General features: G+C 35.5%; 1 protein-coding gene across 1 annotated transcript; it reads left to right on the top strand.

Moving 5' to 3' along the window:
• Positions 1 to 190: 190 nt before the first annotated feature.
• On the top strand, positions 191 to 25,671 carry LOC135681214 (alpha-1,6-mannosylglycoprotein 6-beta-N-acetylglucosaminyltransferase A). Its single transcript, XM_065195548.2, has 20 exons — positions 191 to 447; positions 5,752 to 6,009; positions 10,248 to 10,418; positions 11,077 to 11,147; positions 12,453 to 12,542; positions 13,259 to 13,393; positions 13,610 to 13,699; positions 14,347 to 14,451; positions 14,572 to 14,661; positions 15,113 to 15,193; positions 15,837 to 16,004; positions 17,814 to 17,983; positions 18,687 to 18,812; positions 19,349 to 19,473; positions 19,981 to 20,099; positions 20,274 to 20,435; positions 20,887 to 20,986; positions 21,667 to 21,830; positions 22,729 to 22,900; positions 23,660 to 25,671. Exons 2-20 carry the CDS (start codon positions 5,754 to 5,756, stop codon positions 23,911 to 23,913), a joined length of 2,649 nt encoding a protein of 882 aa, XP_065051620.1. The 5' UTR covers positions 191 to 447; positions 5,752 to 5,753; the 3' UTR covers positions 23,914 to 25,671.
• Positions 25,672 to 26,436: the final 765 nt, after the last annotated feature.

Below are 26,436 nucleotides of genomic sequence, written 5' to 3'. Positions count from 1 at the left end.
AAAAGGATTCATTGCACTATTATTTTCCTCTCATCATCTTTTGTTCTTTTCTACATTTCTTAAAAGCATTTTATGCAAAGAAGGTTTTTTATGCAAAGATGGCGCCGCCCATGGTTTTCCCTCTCCGGTTACCCTGTTCTGTGCCCTCAGTAAAATCCTGGCAATAGACTGTGACCCCCGTCTGTTCAAGAATCAGTTTTGAAATTGAGGATGAATACTCGCTGCCACCATTCTCAAGCGGCAAAAACCGATTGTTATCACGAATCGTTTTGTGATGTGTTCAATTTGTACCTTTATGACACGAAATGCCAGTTGACAGGGGTAATCAGCCATGAAGAGACACTCGACAAAAGTTCTTCTTTGTAGGTAATATCTTGAGCTGGAGCATAGGCCATAGGCTTCAAATAGGAAGTAATTTATTGTTTTGAGGCAGCCGGGATACTCAAGGTGAGCGACAATGCATTACTTTTTTATCAGTTTAATTAAATGCAGCATCGAATGAGGCAATAGAATGTTTCAGGAAAAAAGTGATATTTTGAAAAAAATGAACACTTTAAATACTACAGAAACTTGCCGCCTATCTTATTTGCTCCCCCTTTGTCTTGCTTTATGTGTTTATTGAGGTGCATCGTTCTTCTTTGTGTTGTCACTTTTCTGTAAAGAAATTTCCTTCGAAACGTTTCTATGACATACTAATTTAGGCCCTTAACGACGCGAAACGATCCCTAATTATGCTCTAAGTGGGTGAGAGAACATATAGTTTACTGCTTGAAGAAATCTAAGATTCCGGCTGAGTTATTTTCGTCCGATCTTAAGCATTCGTGAATTCGCATGCGTCCAAGCTCTACTTGATTAACTTTTTAATGTCAAACAAGAGCTAAAGATATCAAAACTTTATATTTGAAGCTATCAATTACTTGCCCAACAACCCATTTTTTCATTTGTTTCTGTGCGGTTGCTGTTTCGGGGGGTGTTAACATTTTCCCTATCTAGCATAGCAGAAACATGTTAAATTAGGATTAGTTAAATTTTTGTGACTCTAAGATGTCTATGGTCAGAACTATTCTCTGTAAATGAAAAGCCAAAATTAAAAAATTCCCAAAAGTACTTTGTGATTTTCTGCTAAGCTACAAATGGTTTTGCGAAACTGAATATTTGTAAAATCCACATCCTGAAATGATAAGAAGTTGTAATGTTTATGTTTGAAAGTTTTCAATATCATGGAATTGACTGTCCTTCCTAAAAATCTTGCATCTAAAGGCGATAATTATTAAGGGTTTACAATTTGAATGTTGACATTTCTTTTGATAAGAAATAACATTGAAAGTAGTCTGCATTCACGTTCATAAAGAAGTTAAAACCCACTTATGGTGTAAAAAGGTTAAAAATTAATGATGCTTTCTTGAAAATTTTACTTTATGTTGCTCTACACCATGTCAGCTCATTGAATTAGCAGTTTACTGCCATTTGATTCCTTTTTTGAAATTTTCCATGAGTCAAATAACTCCATGAGAAATTTAGTATGTCAATTTCAGTTTGCCTTCAATTAGAATTAATGTTTATCTTGGTAAGTATTTTTGTAGAAATCTGATTTCTGCTTTAAATGTTTTTTGTTAGGAACTCTCTGCTAGAATTTATCAACATGACCATTATCAGTCCAGGCAAAAGGAAAAAAGTATATGGCTAATTTGCAACTAATTAAGGGCTACTAAGAGCTTTTTTAGGTCCACTAATGACTAATTAATGCCTCTAGCATCCCATTAAGGCCTACTTTTAAAGTGATAATGTCTTTCAACTTTTCATAATTTCCCAACAAAAGATTTTGGAAAAACTGATCAGCCACTTTGTGAAGAGTTATAAATTTTGTAACATGTACAGAGACAGTGACAATAAATAGTTACTTTAACTTCAGTAAACTTTGTTGTTTGCAATTATGTGAAAATAGACCAGGTTGGCTCTGAGCATTCCAGTGGGTAAGAAGGCTATTCAACTTGCCTAAACTGAAAGGCTGCTAACTAATTTTGAACTTCATGAAGAGTGATGAAAAATACTCAGGTTTAGAAAATTATTAGTTTGTTTCAAAAAGAAACATTTTGAGACTCAAGATATGAATATGAAAGCTAGATTTCTACCTCAGCTGTGTTGTTGTTGTCTTCTGTGTTCCAAAATCATGTACTACTTAGGATTAAGATTCCAAAGCTTTTTATTTAGAAGTGCTAAAACAGTGCACCTGTATTGACACCTTAACTGTTTATCATATGCTAAAGTTTTTTTAAAAAATGTATCGTATCACACTCTCTGCTATTCAGTTCCCACTACACCTCTGTTTAATGTCCAATATTTTAAAGCATACCAATTTATGATAAAGCATCAAAGAATTTAGCATTTAAAATCATTGTTACTTCTTGAAGGTCATATTTGATATTATTGGTACAGTCAAATGTTTTATATAATCTTATTATTGTTGTTCCTTCAAACGAGAAAGGAAATGGTGGACATGCATAACTATGCAGGTTTTCTAGAAGCTGCATAGTAATGCTTGTGATGATTGGTACAGTCAGGAGTTTTTGGTTGCTATAAACTTAAGATCATTTGTTTTACATCACCTGTGCCATCATGTTTGTGAACACAATCATTTGTTTTTGTAATTTTCACACTTCCTCAAAATGCGCAAATAACATATGTTGTATATTTTAATCAGATTTATGAGAGGATTTAGGTTGCTTGAAAAAGTGTTCAGAAGTAATCTATTCTATTGATGGATTCAAATTGATGTCATCAATTTTGCATCTCACTATCTACGGATCTTTTTCAAAAATTGACTTCAGAATTGAAATCTTCATCTTTAAATTAGTTTATATTGAAAAATTAATGTTGTTTAGACCGTTCGGTTGCATGTTACTTTGTTTCGAATATTTAGATATTTCTTTAGAGTTGACCGGAACTTGCTGCTGCAGTGAAAAAATTTCACTACAGCAACAAACTCCATTGAAATTTATAGGAAAAGCTAAATTTTGAAAATAGGGTAATTCGCAGCCTGATGGCCCAAATCTATGACCATGACAACAAACCAAAACTCAGATTTTGGGATAGTTGGAGGGTCATGGTAGCCAACCTTCTGATACAAGATGGTACCTGATGATGATGATGATGATGATGGCCTACACAATTTAAATTTTTGGCACAGACTAATTTCAACATGAAGGTTCCAATTCTGTTATCCATTTTTGCCAAATGTGAAGATACAAATTGCTCGATTCCAAGAATTGGTTTAGTTTCATGTCGAGGGATGCCAATGCAAGTTTTGGAGCGGGGAGTTTCAGGCAAGTTGGAAATCTTGCCATACTCTTTGATACTACAACCTTGATATTATCCTTCAGCTAGAAAATGAGCAGTCCTACCCCCTCCCTCAACTTTGGGTTGCCTACATGTATACTTTCAAGATATCAGACAATATTCAATAACTGTAGCTTCTGTTAGAATTTTTGCATATATCCTGTTTAGACTGAGATCTGTTTTCAGTTGTAAAAATTAAGCACTTAGATCATAGGAAGTTACCTTTTCAGCCACAATGCCCAGTACAGTAGCATCAGGTTATAGTCAAATCAGGTACTGATTAAAAAACTACAACAGTATGTGGAATGTGACTGTAAATAGAGCTTAATTAAACAATTTTGTTTTATTTGATCTCAATTGTATATGACTGTAAATTGTAATTAAACTTGAAGCAAAATGACTTTAAGTGGAGTCAACTAAACCTTTATTTACATTATGCGTCTATGAAAAACGCAAAAAATTTTGCTTTTTAAATTGAAACCATGTAAAATTGAGTGCTTTCTAATGTGGAATTGTCATATTTGATATCAAGGGCATACAAGGACAAATCATCCTTGCTAAACATATGCATAATTCAAGCTTAAGTTACTAAAATGAGAAGTAGGGTGGTTAGTGACAGGTACTTTAATTACTTTCAGAAATTTATGTTCAACAGTTTTCAATACATTTGTCTACCTAGCAAAACAGTCATACATTTTCTATGCGTTGTTGAGATTACTGTTTACATATTTGCTGCAAGTGTTCAATGCATTTAGACAAGTCTGTTCACAGTGTGGCGTGTATAAGAAACGGTTGTAAGCTATTGCTCGCAGTTTTCTGTCATTATTTGTACTTATTTTGGTCCAATAAATAGTTTTATAAATTAGAAAAAAGTGACCGCGTTGTAAACAACGTGGTGATCGAAAATAAAACCACTTTTGTGAAACCATTAGGCGTCTTTTTATAGTTAACAACCAATCAAATCATTTTTCAAACTGTTGGCAACACTTTTAACTAAAAGGTTCAGAGAATTTACTTTTTCAAAAGTAAAAATTTTTGACTTTAATTGGACAGTCTCGCGGCTTTAGAACCTTTATGAGGCTTGTAGAAGTTTGTCAGAAAAATTAGTAACAGGTTCTGTTAATCGCGACATGACAAGTTCAAGAAAACATTTGCAAGATCACACTTAGGTGTTGGAGTACCAAGTTGATCATTAATTGCCTTGTATTTGGTGGAAAAAAGTGGCATATTTTGAGCCATTTTATTAAGCCTACTCTATTACAGCTATTGAGGCACTTGAGTAACCTGTTTATCGCGGGAAATTTGGTATTTTCATTTAATGAGAGGACGATATGTTGTTTTACGCAATTTGCAATATTTTTGTTCCCATTACAACATCGTAATCGGTTGGAAAAGATGGACTTGACGATTTGTGACACATTTTATTGATTGAATTCTGCTGCAATAAATCACGAATCGGCCGCTGCGACTAGACCCATCGCAGCTTTAAAAATTTTCGACCAAAACGATCAGGATATTCTCCAACAAAAGTGAAGAAAATGAGCAGTTCTAGACACCCTAGCATAAAGTAAATACACCCGAGAAATGGGAAAAAAGATGACACCAAAATTCTGCATGTTTACAACTCCCCATACTTTAAATGATTCGGATAATTGATTCGAATTTATTGTCATATAGAAGGGGTTTCTTTAATCGGGAAATTTAATTTAACTGGCTTGAAAAGTGTAGTAACTTGGAGTAGAAAGAGTGCTTTTTGGCCTCGTTTGGATCATTAAAGTCGATAAAAACAAATATCGTTAGCGTCAAGCCATCTGTGAATCTAAATTTCATACGAAAGTGAATTTAGTTAAGACATACATTATTAAACAAATCTAAAAAGCGTTGTCCATCTGTTTCTTTGGAAGTGATACAGTGAGAGCTCATGTGCTACATATGCATATGATAAGCTCTTTTGGCGAACATCTTCCATATCTGTATTTATATATTTTTACGGGTTGCTATGTGACCACTGATTAATCGCGTTTGCGTTATCAATTTCTTTTACCTGTCATAAAGCTGAGCAGCAAAACAGGTTGTATTCAACTAACTGGCAATGCCTGTATGACAAATTCCACATTTGAGTGAGTATGTTTTTCAGCCAATCGTAAGAACTCCACAATGATATATTCGGAGTAGTTCAAACATGCAATGTTGTTTTGTGAAGTTTTTGTTTCTGTTTCGCTATAGAAACTAAATTACTTTTCCAAAGCAACATTATTGGCCTCGCTGAGATAGAGAAAGCATCCTGCTCTTTAGATGAAAAGTAGGACAGAAGGGTTTTCAAGAAACAGCTTCAAATGATGGTAAAAAGCATCGTAATCTACACGAATTGTCATCATATCTGTATAATTTTGTATTTTTGTGTTTGCTTTTTAGACATGAATCCGGCCGGTAGAAAAGCAGGCAAGCTTGCCACATCTCATAAATTAGGATTTCTTCTGATACTTCTTGGATTAGCATGGGGACTGTATCTTCTGCGTCTAACAGTTGTCTATGAAGAATCGCAACACAGGGAAAGCGATGTTCTCAAACAACGGATTATTGAATTGTCAAAAAATTACATATCAGCATTAGCGAAAGAACACACCTTTAATCACATTGGACCCCCACTGGAAGGACGAAGTCTAGAGCCATGTGAGTACCTTATGAAATTTTAAAATTCGTGAAATGTTGGGAAATGTACCTTTTTGAAAATGTTTTCCCTTGTATATTTTTTAAATAACCCGGTTATTGGCTGTACAACTTTTGGCAAATTCCAACTTTTTTGGCAAATCATCTTTCTTACTTTTGAGGGGAGATGCCCCCTCACCTCTCGACAAATTAATCCATACCCCCAATTGCTACACTACTGATCATGAGTTGTAGATGGTGGAAGGGAATGGAAACTCAAATTTTGAATTATTTATTCTTGTTTTTGTCAACTGGTTACGAAAATTGACAACAGCCGGTTTTTGTGCTTTGCACGTTCTGCTCGGTTCCACATCTTCTTTCCATGCGGTGTGGTACTTCGTCGTTGATGTCAATTGAATAGAAACATCTTGCTTTTCAGTTGATTCAAGTCGTACTGCAGTGAAATAGAACAGAGTGACCTGACCTTATGCAGGTGGTTAACCATCCAATGAAATAACCATATACAATTATTACCGCTACTGGTGATCGTTTTGGTGTCCTTGATGTCTTTCTGTTAAAGAGCGAATGAACATTTCCGAGTAGAGAAAAGTCACGTGATGGCTATATTTACTTTCTGGAATGATTTGGAAAATAAAGGCAACTGCATTTGCACCTGAAGGGTCATGTGATCACTTATTGTTCAGCCGGTGTTTTCATAAGCCAATCGTCTTTTTGCAAAATTATTTTTACTCACAATAGGTCTTCAAAACGAGAGTTCAAAGCGAATTATCAGAGTCACAAGACTATAAACAGCAGCCGGATGGAAATTCGTATTTGCAATAAAAACAAACTATCTATCAACGAGAAAAAACATTTTATAGAAGAGATGAAATCAGAAAGATCTTTTTTCCTGATTTATTAAAAAGATTCAGGTTTATTAAGCCCAATAGAACCAATCAAACAATAGAAGCTGCTACTTTTGGATTCACTTTTGCTGCTTATCATTGTGAATAATCTACATGTTTTCTAGTAAGGTTCAAGCAAAGATAAACCCTCTTCAACAAAACACGAATTATAGTAACAAAGCGATAAGAAGGCTAAAATGTTGTTATCAAGTCCGACTCTACATCTTTTTTCATCTATATAACAGTATAAGAATGGCCATTAGAAGTGTACGGAAAACCGAGTTTGCCCTTGTATTAAATAAATATTTTCCCCTTCCTTTTCCTATTTCAAGTGGACAGATCCCCTCCCCCTTGAATAATTTAGGAACGGAAGATGAAAATTGCGCTAAACATCTGATACACTATTTCTGTCCCCTCCTCCCTTTGTTGACACTTTGTGTAGAGGGGAGGGGGAGGGGGGTGACATTAAGGAAAAAGATGACGAGATAGTTCCAACAATTTTGCAGTTTTGGCAGGGATCGTAGTAATGCTATACTCATCGCAGGATGTTGTCTCTTTGGGTACTCCTCTCACGAGAAACTTTGCTTTCCCTCTCTTTCGTCTTCCCCGTTTTGTTTTTACAGCAAACGCTTATCAGCCAAAGCGCAAATTACCTACTGTTTTAAGAGCGCGAAGTAAGTTGACGATGCCATCAAACGCAATGGTTGACAGTTACATCCCACCACTTTAATCTTAGATATATTGTTTGACAAATCAAGAAAAGCTTATTGCAAAAAGACGCTTCTTCTCAATAGAATATTGCAAAATAAGAAGACTCTTTTTCTGATCGGATCTTTTTCGTTGTTGATGGTTGGCATCTTTCTAAGACCGGTGGATAATCTAACTGAATCTTTCTTAGGCCTTGAGTTTTGTATTTAATAGTGAATTACCTGAACATTGCACTTAAAGCTCGAGGTCTGTCACGATAGGTCCCCAGGATTTTCTGTTGCGACCCCCGTCTTTTTCAGGCTAATTGTAGCTAAAAGGAATGCACCTTGGTTAGCCTCGATTTTGTTATTCTCTTCAAAATAGACTGGATATCTGTCTAATATGTTATTAGCTTTATGGTTCTACTTGTGAATTCGTTCCAAATAAAAAAGTGCTATTTAAAAAGCTTTGATTTATTTTATTTGTTTTGCACTGCAGTTTTAGGGATATACGTGCTACAGAACAGCAGTTCTGGGTGTCTTCAGGTCCCTGAATATTGACTTGATGAAAGGATTTCATAGCAGAGGTTGTCTTACTTCAAAATGAAAAACAAATCAAAATCCTGTTTAGTACCATATCTATTTGCATGTTGCCAGCAACAGCACGGCTAGAAATATGTCGATGCATAAGAAGACGTATATGCCATTCCTGATACTGAGCCAATTCTTATTTGATCAACCCACGAACAGAAAGTCGTTTCCCGTTTCTAGTAAGATAGCTGTGCGACCTGACTTATTTTTCCCACAAACTGTTTTGTCGTATGGTTTCAGAAACGAAGCAATGGTGTTATTTTTGACCTGACTCGCTTTTCCTTTCAGATTAATATTCTTTCTAAAATGATTTTCTGCTGATAAATTTATTCTTAGATTAAATTAAATTACAGATCACAAGCTTTTGAGAAAGGAATGTTCCTACCTTTACCACTGGACCACCTAACTTAAAATATCCATGGAATAGCTCTAAAGGTTGAAATACACAATCTGTTTTAGCTGATCAGTTTCAACGGAGGGTTTTTTCAGCAGTTTTTCCGATAGGCCTACCCATTTACACGATCAATCAAAACTGATAATCTAGTATCATTTTCCTTCATTTTCACAATGGACAGGGACACTTGCTGCAGCTTTAGTTACAGATGCAGTTTCAAAACTGAAAAAATACGACTTCAAAGCGGAAGAAAATATCTTCATTGGTTGGATCATTGCTTTAAAAACGAGTTAGGTTTTCATGAGAGTGTTTCAAATGAGCTTCGCCTTGAAAAGGCAAAAGAGTATTTTGTATGAAGAATAGCTACAGCTTCATTAGACGTGCGGGTAAAATATTCACGTTGACCGGAACAATGCTCAAGTTCTTAGGCTTGAAGGTGCAAGCCTCGGTCAAAACCCAAAGCACCTTTTTGTTTTTCCAGTGCGTCAAGTGACGTTTTATTTGCCAATTTTTACAGGAATTCATTATTTGTTAGTATTTCAACTTATGTAAATACCAAACCCACTTATGCGCGTCATATTTCAGAAGATGCCGCCTTTTCAGGGGTAATACCCTTCTTGATACTCTTTGGCTGTCTTTCATTTCCCAGATAATCCCATTTACTTTGGATCAGAACGTGCACGTCAGTAAAATACTCTCTAGTTGACAGGCATCTTGCTGAGCATATTTTTTTAATCGTAAAGCTCCTTCTAAGTAGGAGAAATCCAGTTTATCTGAGAAGACATTTACACCAAGGTTAATCATATTCCATCAAATATAGGTGTTCAACGAACATTATCCACGCTTATCTTCTTTTTAAAAAACCCACGTCATCAATCAATAAAATATTCTGATAATATCATGTGGTTTTTGCCCGGTTGGTAGTTTCTTGTAGAAGTACATTTTATGTGAGATACGAGGCGCCTGCAAAATCCCAACTTTTTCATTAAGATTTAGATTAGATTTGTATCTTGGTGAGGAGACAACTATTTCTTAAATTCATTACAGGAGATCTCAGCTTTTTAGCTCCTCCTTTGCGGTCTTTTCGGCAATTCTTGGCCGCAAAAGCCGATTTTGCTGATGAAAATATTTTTTTCCTGTCAAGTGAAAATTTTAAGGATTTTGGTTTTTCGTCTGTTGTGTTCCTTACCCAGAGATAATGTCATCTACAGATGAATATGATTGGTTTTTCATATTATTGTTTAATACTTATTTTTAATCTACAAAAACCTGCCGCCAAATGGAACTTCTCGTTGCCAAGTTTCATATAAATCTCAGTATCGTTATCAGTAAAATTCAGACCATTTAGTACCTTTCCACTGTTTTAGACGAAATAAGGAATTACCATATCAAAGGCAGTTGTAAACATTTGTCTCAAAACTATTGTGTTTATATTGTTTCTCAATTGTATCTTCTTTCCTGCCATTAGAGTCCTGAGCAGGGGTCTTTAGCTGACGGTACCACGAACTTAGTCATAGTTGTTTTGAGCGTGCCTAAGTTGTTCTAGTTCCTGCATGATAGTTTTGAGACAGTGTCCCTGCAGAATGCAAATATATTGATGCTATGAGAACTTTTATGACTTGTTTATTGATTTGTTTATCACAATTTCAAACGGCATTATTGATGATTTGTTTATCATAATTTCAGCTGAGATGAAAAAGGCCACATCTCTTCTTCTCCAAAACATGTTAGACCGTATAAAGAACCTCGAAGATGACCTCCACTACGTCATTATAAATAGCACAACACAGTTTGCCAAAATGACCCAACAGATCGCCATTCTTAACTCATCAATTGGATCGAGGGCAAATGAATCAGGTTTGTCTGACAATCGTTTGACAGATTTAGTCTTGTTACTCTTGATAGTTCATTGGTGGAAGAACTATCTTGTTATTGCTTATTTTATTGGAAATTTTAGTTTACGTTGTGTTACTTTGCAGCTGAAGAGCAGATGATCAGAAAGTGTCACGTGATGAAATTTTCGTAGTGTGATTGAAATATTAGTAAATGATTGACAAGACGTAGAGTGAAAAAATCACGTGACACAGTAAGAGTTAAATTACAAGCGAGTAAGAACAGTGATCACAGATCAAAAGACGCGCTGTAATAAAATATCGAAATTGGTTATATGTTTTAGGAACGGCTACTTTTCCAGGATATATTTTTTCTTTTCAACCCGTTTATCTAGATCGTCATGTGTAATTAAATTTCGGTAGTATTTTTATTATGCTATGGCTCGCAGGAAAGCCAGTTTACTTTTCTCGGCATTGCACTAGCATTGCCGATCTTAAAGTTTCCGAAACCAACAAAATTTCCCCGGCATCTTATGGATAAGGTCACTAAGAGCTGATAATCTTTGTTGCGATATCTTTTAGCATGTCTTTCATTTACCTAATATAGTGATATCTTCCGATCTTTAATAGATATGCATTTTCTACTGCAATTTTCTGCATTTGACATTGCTTTTTTTTCTCAGATGGTGATTTCACTTGGATGTGTGAATTGCCTTTTGAACAAAATTTCCCAAACTGTGTCCAGAAAGTGTCGGTACGTTATTTGATATGATCTTTGAGATATGATCTATTTACAAGTCCAATTCTATGTTGTTATTATTTGCTCAATAATGTTTACAGGAATTGTTTTATTGACATCACCTGGCTACTCCTAAAATAAGTCATCATACTACCGTCTTGATTTAATGAAAGCTTTGAAATCTTTGAAATGAATAGAATTAAACTTTTGCTTTACATCAATATAGTTTTGCTTTTTTTTGTATCTAAACATTTTGCACCATCTAGAGTTATAAAATTCAGATTTAGCCCTTCATGCCGTATTAAGCGCCAAATATTGACAAATTACCTGAATCTCAATGCACGGATTTCAAATTGTGGTGAATCATGAATATTTTGTCTATTTTTTAATTGATTTGTCCCTCGCATTACCTCAGTCTTAAAAACACGGATTTCAAATAGTTGTAAATCATTAATATTTTGACAATTTTTCTTGATTTTCCATGGATTTCAAATGGTGGGAAAAAAACGAATGTGTTTAGTCTATTCATTTCTTCGTAATGCCATTTCTGCGGCAAACATATGTAAGCAAGTTCTAGCACACCTGGCAAAGGTTTTTGATGAAGGAAATGTTATTTTGCAAATGATGTTGAAATTCAAGTAACATGGGTAGTTTCTATAAAAGCTCTCTTGTTTCTAGAAGCTCATGTGTATTTCCATATTTTGCTAATAAACCAATGCTAATAAATTATTGATAAGTGTTAACTTAAGCTTTATGTGGTGGTTTTGCCTTTTTATCAAACCCTTTATGCTATTCTGTCATTGTTGCTGCTGAATCCTAGCTCTTAGCTGTACTGCAGATTTCAAACGGTATTGCTTTATCCCTCTCTTTCTGTCCCATTTCCATTTGTCTTAACGCGGCTGCTATGACATTCGAGGCTTACTTTGCAGAACATTTATGTTTATGCTACAGCATTGAATGGCAAAATTTTCAACAATTTGACCTGTTAGTTTTATATTTTGACTTGTTGAGAAATGCGCGTTTTCCTTATTAGTATTTTGAATTTGGATCTGTTCCTACCATCCAAAGGTAGGTTTTAGGACACTGAAAAGCCCTGCTTATCGAGCAGTGTCTTGGTACTTTCTCCTGTGTGACGACACTTTGTGATTCCTACACCTGGAATAGCAGTGAACTAGCTCTCCACGCCCTAAGAGAAAGTCTGGTCATTGCAATGACTTAAACCCTAGACCCTTGCATCTGTGCCCGTGACGCCAACCACTGAGTCAGCAACCCACCTATCCTATGTTTATTGATCGTAACTGCTTTCCCTATCTTTTCAAGTGGCTGAAAGAAAACTGGCAGACCGACCCGAAATACAAAAACCGTGGTGTCAACGGCTCGTTATGCAGCTTCTTGACTTATCTTAGTGAGGTATGTACTCAATGTTTTTATCTTTAGGAAGGGTGCTTAATAATGTAAAAAAGGCATACCACTTAGCATCACAAGAAGCAAACTTTTTTATTTCAAATTTAAGTATTTGAACTGAAGTGGTAGGCCAAATCATTGCTTTTATAGTGGAATACTTTCTGTATCGTTTTCCCCCGTCCAGTCTACTCGAGTGTTACACGCTTATTTCTCTGACCATATTTATCTTATATATACCTGGACTGTTTTTCAAATGCAACATGAACTCATGTTTAGTAATGATATTCACAATTCTACCATTTAACTCATTGCTTCTGCTAGTGCCATTTATTTTCGTTAAGTTGTGAAATACAACCCCCTCCCCCATCCCCCTCCAAGACAAAACCAGGCATTTCATAATCAGTCTCGCTTTAAATGCAAAGTTTTAAGAAGTAGAAATGCAGACGTTTGCTTCGGTGGCCTAAATCTCCGCTAAAGTTGCTTTTGAAATCTCCTTGTTACAATGATCCAAACGTTTGTTTTTAAATCATTTTCACCTTTTTTTAATCAGTAATACTAACTTGCATTTCCATGCGACCTGTAAACGAGGACACATCACATTGCTGGATCCAACCCAAATAAAACTCAAAATAAAAGTTTTCATTCAACTTTTCCTAACGCTGCAGTTATTTAAGGTAATACATTTTCATATTTACAAAGTCTCATTGTATTATTCTTTTTAGGTCGAAAGCTTCTGCCCTAAAACCTTTATAAAAAGGAAAGTGCCCCTGGGACGCGGGGAGAGACAGAAAGCAATCAATCAAGAGTGCGTCATTCCCAATGATCACGCCTACCCACATTGTACTGCTAAAGTAGCGGTAAGCGCATTCTATTTTCGCCTTGTTTTAGGATTAGGCATTTTATTAAATCTTCTGAATAATTAGGTTTTTTACACGTTTATGGTCCTTCAATCGCCACACTCGTTTTTCGAATGTAGAAAAATGGTCTTGTTATTGAGCAAAATTTGCAAAGTACAGCTCTGTGCGGTTGATTTCCTTATTCATAATTGATAATTGTGCATTCGTTCTTTTCAGTGGATGAAACAATACTGGAAGTCCGACCCATATTATGCAAGCCGGGGTGTTGATGGCAGTGTCTGCTCGTTTGTTCATTTTTTAAGTGAGGTAAATCGCGATCCTAAATTTGAAAATGGCTTTGAACATTTAGTAAACTAAAGCTTTTCGTCTCTTCTCTTCAGAGTCTGATTGGCCTATTTCGATCCACAACTGGGCATATATATTTCCTAGCGTAGAGTTTTCGGTCTATGTTCTGACGTTTTAAACTCTGAAGAGTGTCAGACGAAAAGCTTTAGTTTACTAAATGTTTGCTTTTTTCAAAGCCATTTTCAAGTTTTGTACCACCAAAAGATTGATCCTAAATTTGTTAGCAAGTCTTCCCACGCGCAGAAAGTACTCGGGATGAATTACATTCCTTCTCGAATCCGATAATGAGCAACATATCATAACATTTTCATCTACTCCAACGTAGAACGTCCACAATGTTGAGAAAGTCCTTGATTTGAAATTGAACAATCTTTCTATGTCGTTTACTTAAGAACTGCGCAAATCTAGAAGGCTGTGATTATGTTTCTTACAAATAAATCAGAATATTTACAGTTGAAAAATTAAAAAAAACCAAGCAAATCCTCTGTGAAGTATTTCACAAATTGTCGATTACGTTATTGATTCGCTGAATTTTCATATATTTTTTATCTGTCCGTCTAACTGTCCGTCCGTTTTATATGTCCGATAAAATCACAAATTTCTCACAGGTTGAAGACTGGTGCCCCCTTCTGGACGGTCGAAAGAAAGAGGAAAAACTCTCATGCCAAATCCCAAAAGATCCCTCCTTTCCGAGTTGTGCAGAAAAAATCGCCGTAAGTATAAAAGGTTTTTGTTGAATTCCGAAATACAAAGTTAATTTCATTACGCGATATTTTTTGATATTGTGAAGCTTATTGTATTTAATCAATATTGTTCGAATTTTCTCTTTGCAGTGGATGCGAAATTCTTGGAAATTAGATCGCTGCTATGCAGATTACGGCGTGAATGGTTCAATTTGCTCTTTTATAATATACCTAAGTGAGGTAAGTTAAATACAGCTTTCTATAGAGGATGCACAACTGACTCTTTTTGCATCTTTTGGGAAATCTTGTGCACTATTTTAAAAATCTTTATTCAGCCATTGTAACAACGTACATTTAAAAAGATTACCTTTCAAGAACCAAAGGCTGGAATTCTGGAGACTAACCTCTGAATCAGTAGAATTGAAATAGAGATTTTGAAATGAGCTATGTGCTTGAGAGATATCACTTATGTGGCTTTACTCTTTGGAAATATTCTTGATAACCTTTTCATAGCATTTATCTCCCTAAATGTTTTGATAGTGTTATTTCTTTTTAAATTTATTGCTCTTTTTTGTAAACAAAGTGACATTACCACTTATGTTCTGTTTTGTCAGAAATTTCCCGTCATTTATTTTATATATAGGCTGCTCGTTCCCTAGTTTATAAATTTGAACGAATGACTATTTTTCAGGTTGAGCACTGGTGTCCCTTGCTACCAGGCAGATCCCGTCGTCCGACCCCAACTGTCCCACTTAAGGTTGAAGAGCAGCCAGTAAGTATCAAAGCACTAATTTATTAATCTTTAGTGATATCTGCCAGTTAAACGGAAGTTTTAATTGCCTGTTTTCCCCTTCAACCTTAATGGATAACACTGTTATCACTAATAACACATTAGTCCCTGTATCACTCTTCAAATCCTGTACAGTATGCTCTACCAAGTACTTATACAATATCAAAAAGACGTTGTCCGGTTTCATAGACACGGCGTGGAGTCAATCGAGCTTAAAACTTTACAGCATAGGCACTAAGTTTTCATTCTTATTTCTTTTACCGTTTGGGTTGATTCTTTTTTAAATATAATTTTGTAGCACAATTTGATTTTGTTTCGACTGCTTTAGGCCCCTTTCGAATCCTGGATATTTGAAGGAAGTTATAGAGATTGCGAGCTTCCTTGGCTTACGATTCCCTAAGGCAAACTTGCTTAATGATTGATCTAGCCATTAAGGACCAGTCCTGCAGTTTAAAAGGGTTTTAGTTCCTAAATTTAAATTGACATTTAATTTTGTGAAACTTTTTGTAAAGAACTAAAATTTTGTTTATTTTTGCTTCATTGCTATGCAAGAGTGTGAAGTTATTCAAATGTAAGTATTGTTTTGATAATTGATTATCTTCTAACACCGATGATTTGTTCGTAGAATTTAGAGCAAAAAGGCATCCGAGATTTGCTAGCAAAACTGGAAGATCCAAACAAACACAAGTACAGCTGGATCAAAACCAGGCTGACTTATACGTGGCAAAATTGGCTCAATGCACGTGCTGAACTTGAGAAAAAGCGACCGTTGAAAAGTTATCCCAGGAAAAGGGTAGGCAATTTCGATTTATGTAAATATTCTTTAGATTGACAAATGCTGAAAAACACAAATCTTTTTCTGGAATAAAAAATAGTTTGTTTTGGGGTGTCCATGACGACATTAAATGCTCTATATGCCACAAATGTGTTATTAGAACGGGTAAAGAGGTTTACCATTAGTCGCCACATTATTTATTTATGAAGTAACTTGCGTTATATAATTTATTTCAAGAAGGTAAAATTATGTAACTTGTAACGTTCATTTTAGTTTTTATTTTGAATTTTGGTTTCAGCTGAATTTACATTCCCCCTTTAACTAATTACTTCCTTTGGTCCTGGAGATTGTCTGATGGTAAAAGGCTTTATTTTATCAATGCTTTCACTTTACACCCAATTTCTAGTTTAGAAATAAAAGACTACATTTTACTGTTTTTCTTGAAATTTTTAGTATTTAATCGTGGTATTTCTTCACATCTTTGTCATCGTATAATTGGTCGTTCTTCCCTTTGTTGAGTTTTAATGTAATCAAGGAAGATCCCTGAGCAGATGTATTTTCGTATAAGCGCGTTTATTTCCGATGTTAATCGCCACGAAAGTAACATTTTATCCTGGAGGTTAATCATTTGTGGTACTGTGAGTGTAAAACAAAAACCACTGTCTCAGAAAGATAATAACATGATTTAGAAGAAAAGAGCTTAATTTTAAGCGCAAATGCCCCAAAATGATGTATATTTTAAGATTCTGGTTTCATATGACAACAGATTTGCATCTTTTTTAATCCAAATTACGTAACCTCGCGTGTTCACCAATTTTCGTCTTTTCCCTGTAATTATTAAACTCTGTAGCTGCAGATCGCACTGCATGTGAAACACTTTCTTGTTGAGAGACAAACAGTTAAATCTTTTGGTGAGTGAGGCAACCCTCCATCCTAGAGTCAAAGAGAATGCGCATGGAAGAAAATCATAATTGCATGCACTTTGACGACAGGACGAAGGGTTACCTCACATATTTTAAGATGTTCGCTCTTTCGTCTCCCCAACAATTCCATTCAATTTTCAACAATTCAACCGTGCGACAGACTCGAACCATCGAGCAGCAACACTGCACGTCGTTACTCACCAACTGAGTTACCAGATCACATTTTCAAATCTGAGCCCAAAGCCGTGTCACTCGCTCGCGTTTTTTTTCGGTATATTTTCTCAAGTCCAGTTCTGTACTTAGGTATAAGATAACTGCCTGACATAGAACTGGGGCATTGAGAGGTTTAGGAGAGTTGTTATTTGCACGAAAAGAATTCAGAGGCTAAATTATTATAACGTAAATGATTTATATTTATTTTTTGCTTCTCGGGCTGTGTAGAACTCCATCCATTTTTGCATCTCAATTTTTAACTGAACTTCTATAAATGCAACTGAATTTGATATAAGCTTAGTATCAAAATAAACTTTTGTCTTCAAGTAAAGCACCGTATATAGTCACGTAAAACTCGCTTAGAGCACTGACTTTAGTTTAGAACACAAACCATAATGTCTTTCTGGATTTCTCTATGTTACTGCAAAAATGTTTTAGGTATTTGGTAGCAGAAGTCAATTTGGGATGAGATTCTATCTCCACCTCCAATGCACGGTCATCATTTTTGCACCCTTATAATATTTCAAGGGCTTTTTTCGAAGCCACCGTAAAAATATCCTGTATTCAGGATGTTCTATGTTTTGATGTTTTACACATTAGCTCCACCGAAAAAATTTATGCAATGATAGTTAATCAAATAGCTTGATACCTACTGCTTTTCTAAATCACGTATCATTCTCTTTGTTTGAAGATTCTAATTTTCATTGGACTGCTTGCGGATGAAGGAGTGTATCACTTTGGCGAAAATGCAGCCTCTGGAGGACCTTTGGGTGAGCTTGTGCAATGGAGTGACCTGATTGCCTCTAGCTTTCTGCTTGGCCATGATATCAAAGTGTCTGTTGAGAAAAACCAAATCAAAAGGTATGCGCTGATTTATATCAATTTGCTCTAAGTTATTACCATTGAGATAATTTCTTTGATAACTTCGTGTAGTCTGCAGTACGAATAGCACGGAAATGAAAAACTTTTCACATCAAAGCCTGATCTAAATGCTAACCATTTGTCATAAGGTGATCAGTGAATCCTGCAAAGAACAACCTACTTTCTTAAAAGTTAGACTTTTCATGGTCTTATTTTAAATTTTTTTTCAAAGGTTCTTTCGTTAGATTTTTTTCTAAATGTCGTGTTTTGATGACCAATTGGTACCTTGCTTTAGGGGTGTGTCTTGACAATATGTGGTTAAGGGGACAATGCTTTGAGATGAAAAATACGTTCTTAAACATGGAAAGCTCGGTCAAAACAACGTGTAGGTTCTTGAATCCTTGAACCCTTTTTGCGTTTTAATAGTAATACCCAAATGCCAATCGAACTAGACCACAGGGGAGAGCTTGCAATTTGCTTGTTGGCTTTCAACTACTTAACCCCTAACCAACCCCTAACCCCCCTTCAAAAGATGTTCACTTTGTTACAATAAATTATTTTTCGATCGTGCAAAAATACCATTTGATATTTCCTTATGTTATGAACGTGCCCTGATGACTCTAAAAATCGTGAGCGCTGACGTTTTTAGGAAGAAGTATGTGATAATTATCTTTGATTCTGATGTCTGTTGTTTTGTTTTCAGGCTTCTGGGGGCCTCGGCAAGCTCATACTGTCCTAGCACAAGTCCGTTACATTTTGATATCATCTACCTGGACTATATTGGCCTTCTTCTTGTCAAACAGCTACTTGGAAATATCGAACAAATGAAGTAAGCATCTATTTCATTCAAAAAAAGATATGAATAATCCGATGCTATTTCGATTTTTCAGAGGCTTTACTGGCATCTGTTGAGGACCTTACAAGTGGCTGTATATGCAAGCCGTCTCTAATCCAGCATGTAGAGAGCGAACTGATAAGTGGATGTTCATTTAGATAGCGCAGCTTCATAAGAATATTGGTCATAAGCCTTATTTCGAGATTGTTTTTGGATAAAACGCACAGGCTTAAGCTGTTCCTTTTTTACACGATGATTGATATGGTAATTGAACTAAGCAAACATATTTTTACAAAAAGGACAGTTATCGAATGGCAAGAATCGACGAATTTCAGAGTTGCATTCCGAAGGCCTTTTGCTGTATTTTGCTTTAGTTTCTTTGGCTTGCATTTTATTTACAGTGCTTCGTTGTGACGTTGTTACAACCTATTACCGTCTATTCTGTAATGGTTCAACTTCATCTATTCTGCCACGACTTGCGCTTCTCTATCTTTTTTTGCTTGACTTTCATTAATATTTCTCCTTCCTAGGTGTCGACTTCGTATTGTTGATTCGTTTGGAACCGAGGCTCAGTTTAATCATTTGACTGACAAGGCCTTAAAGACGTCGTTTGGCAGCCATGACCTGCAGCTAAAGCAGTTCAATACGATGTTCCGTAAGAGTTCATCTCTTTTATAAGTCCTTGTTTCCAAAATTCCTAGATAACATCTTGGTTTTGAGTATAAAATGTACTCCCAAAAGCGACGCTTCTTATAGCAAAAGAATTAGGCCCAAAATGCTGTATCACGCTCAACATGTAGGCTGTATATAATGCTGCATATAAGAACACGTGCCCCACGTACAATGTTTGTCAAAAGTCTCAGAAGACCAACGGGCGGATTCAGCCTCCAATTCTTTCCCAGTGGGGTGGGTGGGGGGGGGGGGGGGGGGAATCTTGTAACCAATTTTGGTTTGCTATTGAAGATTGCTTTTTGTGTGACTTGTAAGATATTTCACACTCTACAAACATTGTTTTGGAGAGAAAAGGAGTTAACATTTCTGTTATCTATTACCCTGCATAATACTGCGTGACACTAAAATTTCAAATCATGATTCTGTATAACACAACTTCTTTCTTGCAAATCCCTCATAACTTGTAAAAGTTTTTAATTTTGTTTTGTAGCACACAGTCCTGATAACACTTTCCTTGGATTCGTCGTGGGTCCAAAAGTCAACGAAAATCAAGTGATAGAGAAGAAGCCAATCGCACTGGTTTATGGAAAGCACCGAACAATGTGGCAGGTCGGTTGCATAGTTGTTGTTGCGTCATCATTCTTGTGTTATCTATGTTATCGAAGCGTTATTTGTTTCGCAATCTAACTAAATGGTAAATGGGTTTGCATGCAATAGCAAATAGGCTAGCGATTCAGATTTTTTTGCTATAAAGATCGTAATTTGTTTTATTTTATTCCACAGAATGTGCAAAAGACCCGCTTTCTTGATATTGTTAGTGAATACTTCGAAGTACACGCAACGGTTGGCACTAACGGACAAGGCAAATTTACCATTCCTTCATATATAAAAAACCATGGTGTGTTGCAGCGCAAAGATTTAATGACCCTTCTCAAGTCTGCCAAGGTACAATCTGTTCTCATTACTTCCATGACCTTAAGCTGTTATGCGAATTTTTTTGGTTGTACAATGTTGAAAAATGCTTTCAAAGGGACCCATTTGTAGACATGCTAAAGTTTTTTCGCTGACACTCTTCTGGTCTAAAGACTTTATTTAAGGAATTTTCAGACATTTCTGTCATTTGTTTGTCGTCTATTTTGTGTACGTTCTCCTCTACATATTTTTGACATGAATTTCATATGAAATTGAAAGTTTATTTACACTTCAAATATTAGTTTAGATTTTACAAATAGATAGCTGCTTTAAGGCTTAATTTTTTTTATGAACATTTATGGCAAAAAAATTATTTTGAGGAAGTTTTTGAGAAGTCACTTGAGTATGATGTTTGTTTAACTCCTTGATAACCGCTGTATTTTCAGTGACTTAGCCTTTATAAAGTCCATATTTCATTCCTCAGGTCTTTGTCGGCATGGGATTTCCTTTCGAAGGACCCGCCCCCTTGGAAGCCATTGCAAATGGATGTTTCTTCATCAACGCGAAGCTTATACCCCCGTTGAGTGAGTTCGCTATTACACTATTGAAAATCCTCCTTTTTACTGAAGCGATCAATCAATAAATAAAAACTTTTAATCAAAATCAGAATATTAAGCTTAGAAGCGGATTCAGCAAAAGTTGAAGGGAAGTTTTATGTGATTAACATACGGTAGTGTTTTCTTTTTATTCTTCAACTAGCAAAAGACATATCAACATGAAAACTCAAGCAATTAAACATTGCCACATTCATCATTTATTTTACTTTTAGCAAGAAAATTTAACCACTGCCTCGATATTTCATTTGCTTTTAATCATAGAGAAGCACCCCTTCTTAGATGCCCCATAAAATTTTCTATGGATCTTATCCAAATAAAGGTAAACTTGATGTAATTGCCTAGTTTTATCAAAATTCTATTAAAGCCTGATTTCATTGCCCTAAGATTACAAAGTATTCTCTTTGTTAAATGTTATCGGATAATATTTCCTTGTTTTTGTTTAGGCTCGGAATAAATCCCCTTTGTAAAGCCTTGTCTAACTTCATGCCCAATAAGTAAAAATGTTGCTTTTGCTTACCCATGCAAAATACTGGCTTTAAGTCACCACCACTATCCACGATTTCCTAGGTCTATTAGATTTTTGTTGGTAAGCGCTGAAAACCTTACAGTGCAGTAGGATTGACTCAGTTAATTTTATGTTTCAACAGATCGAGAGAATTCTCAGTTTTTCAAATCGAAGCCTATGTTCCGTAAGTTAGACTCGCAGCACCCTTATGCCGCTCGTTTTATTGGAAAACCTTTTGTGCAAACAGTAAATTTGGACAACAGAACTGAGCTTGAGGTTGCTTTGAAATTTATCAAAAATAACTCGGTAAGTTCCATTTTTAAGGGCTAAATGTCGTATTAACAACTAGAATAGTCTTTATAATAATCAATTTATTTACAGCAGGCGGGTATAATATAGTTATCTATGTACAACTTATGTACAAGCTAATTTAGGCCTACTTAACAAAAATTTAGAATAAAAACCAATTAAGAATGAATCATTTATAACTTGATTTATATATATAAAACAATTAGTTAATTAATGAAAGAAATGAAATTGAAGATTAAAAAAAACTTCGAACTTGTCGAAGATGCCAAGAAACTAGAACGTTAGATTTAAAAACTGGATCCAATAAATCGTTATTCATTTTCTCATCGAAGGTAGAGTAGACAGTTAACTGATTTTTTTGAGAGCTGATGCCTCAAGCTGAAGTTGAATGCAAAAAATATGACTGTGTTGGAAAGTGTATTTTAAAATATTATATTAATCAAATGCTATTTATGAACAATGTTTTAGCCTTGGTAAAAGTTTTTAAATGGGCCCTGCATTCATATTATATATTTCACCCGAACTATCCTCATCTAAATAAATAACACCTCTTAACTGATGTATGCTCTATGAGATTTGTTGTTTTTTGAATTTACATGTCTGTTGTTGGTGTAGTACAAAATATCTTGCGTTTGTAATCATTGACGTGGGACCGAAGTTAGTATCTCGGTGACGAGGCAGGTGAGGTATCTGTTTCATCAGAATCTTTACTTTGTTATAAAGGAAATATCTTAAATATTGGTCATTATTGGAGGGAAGGAGGGAAGGGTGAGGTTTGGCGGAATAAATAGAAATACAATACGTTCGATGAACTGCTTTCATTTTCTGATGCATCTGTTGATCTTCAAATAATTGATACTATGTTGGCTTAGTGTGGTACAATTCTTTTTAACAGATAAAACCAACTCTTCCATACGAATTCACTTTTGAGGGGACTTTGGAAAGGCTGTATGCGTTAACAAAGTATCAAGATTTTTGCGTGCAAAATAACTGGCCCCCATTGCGAAATCGAAAAGTTCTCGCTGGTCGAGACAATTTATCGTGCAAAGAAGTTTGTGAAAATCAAGGTAAGTAACATTACATTTTTATTTTCTATCTTACATTTATTTGTGCCGTCAAAAGAGATCCTAGGCCACGTATCGATAGGACACTTAGTTAATTCCGATTTATTCCCCCCCCCCCCATCTCTAATAGACCGGCCAGTTTCTAACCCTGTGTCGCCCGTATTTACCATCTCAGACACAAAATCCTATTTTGGTTCTAAAGAAATCACACAATTTATTGACAAATTCAAATTCAAGTTCATGTAATTCAGCAACAACAATTTTGGTTTACAATTTATTATGATAATTAATTAGCTATGTATAAAAAAATTAAAATAATTAAAATAGCAACGCTTTTATTAGTATAATTGCCTAGGATGCTGAGAGAATCGAGACGATTTTCGAGCCCAGCACCCTATTTAGTTAACAAAAATAATGAAATTGACACAATTTAAGTAGCAAAATTACATAGAATAGAGTTAGACAGTATGATATAATAAAAATAATATATAAATGATACTAAATATTATTAATCAAGATGCAATTACGAGAATACAATAATTCTCCCTTTTTATGTGACTCGCCTTCGACACTCTTTCTCATTGCTGTTCACTCTTGCTTAATTTTATCCCCGTGTTCTTTCCTCTCAGAATTTCCCCTTTCTGTGGATGTGAAAGAAATATTCAAAAAAATATTTTCAGAATGCAACATTTTTTCTTAAAGGGGCTAATTATCAAATAATCGCACATTCATTGACTCATCGTTACATTTTAATCATTTTAGGTATGATTTGCGAACCAAAATATTTTGCTTCGATAAACACCGAACAAATGTTGAAACACCACACAGGCTGCACATCAACCGATCGAAAAGCTTCTTTTGTGGCACCTGCTGTAAACTCTCAAGGCAACGTCTGTACGTTACAAGACGAGAAACTCATGTTTAGTTGTACTGCAAACAGCCCAACCTTTTCAAGACTCTGCCCTTGTAGGGACTATATAAAAGGACAGGTTGCACTCTGCAATGGTTGCATATAGTCTTTCCAAGCACTAGCACCATCCACAACTCATGCTTCTGGGATATTTCAGAAAATATGAACCGCTGGGTTTGTGCGTCAGGTTAAATGTTCTCAAGCATTTTTCCAGTTCAAAATGCTGTCATTTGTCGTAAAAGGACATTGTTAATTTTGTTCGACCTTAACGACTCTTAGTTTGAGTCGCATCCTATATCTAGCAATGCTTCGATGTTTAATTGTAGTTCGAACTAATCTGGAACAATAATTTACTTTGGAAGGGCTTTTAACACACTCACATCTTATACAAAGCAACCCCTCTTAGTAAAGCAGATTCGTGTTATGGGGAAGTTGCTATTTTTTATACCAACAATTTTATTGAGAACTATCCTGATAAGGTTACGTCATCTGCGTGTTGTAATTATTTGTAGTTAATTGGTACGCAATTTATGCCAGCTGAAATGGCATTGTTTATTCATCAATCAGGGCCTTTCCTGTCGTTGCAGCTCAGGTATCATCGATAAAAAAACTCCATCAGATATTCGCCCTCTCCCCCAGACCCTTTTAGAATTTGCCTAGAGTAGTGAAGGCAGGAACGAACTTTTGCATTTATTTTCTAAGTTGTACAGGCGCTGTTTGTAGTTTATTCTTACAGGATCCAGGTTGTTGCGTTGCTGCTTATCGTATTTTTAAAAGAAGTGTTGTTTAAACAAGGAAATAATTTCAACTAGAGTATACTAGTCAACCTGCACTTTATCTTCAGCGCTTTAGCCCATATACACAGCAAAGCACGTTCCCCTTTTTTTCAAGCTTATTTGTTAAGGTCATTTAATACCCCTCGGGTGGTGCAAATTTACGAAATGTCGCTATTCAATAATTTTTAGACTGTTGCAAGACCATAACTCTGTGCCGAATTTTTATACCACGTCTGACACTTTCTAAGCGTCCAGAACCTTCCAAGTGTCTACGTTCACTAGTGACATGAATATTCACTACCTTTATATACAGTAACTTAGTTTAAATCAAAGATCTTTTAGCAATCATCCGGAAGTTTTATTTAGGATATCAATCCTTTAATTAAGTTTCAACTATTTCTTGAAATAGATTTATTTAACGAGGCGGATATTTTTCAGACCATTAACGGGATATTAAAATTGATTTCTTAAATTTTTTTAGTTGGTAAGATATTTTACCAAATGACTCTCGTAGTGTTTAAACGTGGTGGCGCTAGAGACAACGTTGAAGTTACCGATCTTCTTAATCCAAGTCACTTCCGAAGAAAAATATACAAGTTTGCCGAGAGAATTTAGGCCCAACCTCCCATAAAGAAACTGATAGCCCGAAATTTCTAGTAATTTATTTTTTCATCTGCTTGCCAAACGAAGAAAACGTTTATTGAAAATCAATAAAGATTGGCGTTGTTGCCGAGGCCGAGATGGGTTGTCAAAGGGAGCCAACTCAGCTCACGAGCACTCCTCTCTTATCGCCATTCTTGTATTTAAAATCCTTTGTTTAGAAAGTAATTTCAATGGTGCGCAGAAAATAAGTAAAAAAAGTACATATTGTGTTGGTCTAGGATTTTAGGTAAATATTTAGTTGTGGGTTGTCACAATATTGACACAATTTGCACTCAAGTACAAATTAATTTCAGGAGTTACTCTTCCAGAGATTTCATGTTTGTGGTTATAACTTATTTTTCAAGAATTTGAGATTTGTATTGATGCTGTTTAATACTTATGGTGTAGTGTAATGTTCATTGTATAATATTTCAAAGTTGCCTGTAGCAGTTGACCTCTTTGTTCATGCTGCTTTACATAGCGCAAGATCTGTCTGTTCCACTGTTCAAGGCCAGTAATTTACGCATGCGCAGAGACAGCCAAACAACGAATGAAGAAACTAACGAAAAGATAGCCCAACCAATTTTAATTTTGATGCCCTACTCTCAAGTGTTTTGGTCGTCTGATGGCGGGAAAGCCTTTTTTGCCGTTCTGAAGAGAAAAATTGAGGATTGTGTCATATTGAAAGCCACAATGAAGAAGAAGACTGTTTGTAGGTTTACTTCAATAATATTACCGATGATTTTATGTCATCTATTCAATATTCAACATTTTTTTTCATTACCTAGCTGAATTTTCCCAGTGTGCTTAATATGTTAATAAGGTGCACGCCCAAATTGATTGGAATCCTCTTTCAACTTAGGCCGCGTAAACGCATACTGAGGATCGGGTCCCCAAACCCTACCCAGTTATTCATTTCCCATGAAAAAGTGGTATAAGAACATAGTTACTTATATAACATAGGTATTTCAGCCAGGGCGCCTACACCGGGAGGGGGGAGGGGGGTAGAGGGGCAGAGGGGGCAAGAAGTGCCCTGAAACATAAGAAAATATTATAGAATCTTATCGATGATTGATGACCACTTGGACCACTCTTGTTATGTGAATTTCTATTAGAAAATATTGGAAAGAGGATGACACCAGCACAAAAATGCAAAAGTTGAAAAGTCGGTCTGTGACAAGATGGGTCACAAGGGAAGATGATAGATGATT

The sequence above is a fragment of the Rhopilema esculentum genome, chromosome 12, assembly GCF_057945365.1.
Source record: "Rhopilema esculentum isolate cy_ngs chromosome 12, ASM5794536v1, whole genome shotgun sequence".
Taxonomy (NCBI): domain Eukaryota; kingdom Metazoa; phylum Cnidaria; class Scyphozoa; order Rhizostomeae; family Rhizostomatidae; genus Rhopilema; species Rhopilema esculentum.
Note: the sequence above shows the minus strand (reverse complement) of the source record. Positions and strands in the feature narration are given on the sequence as shown.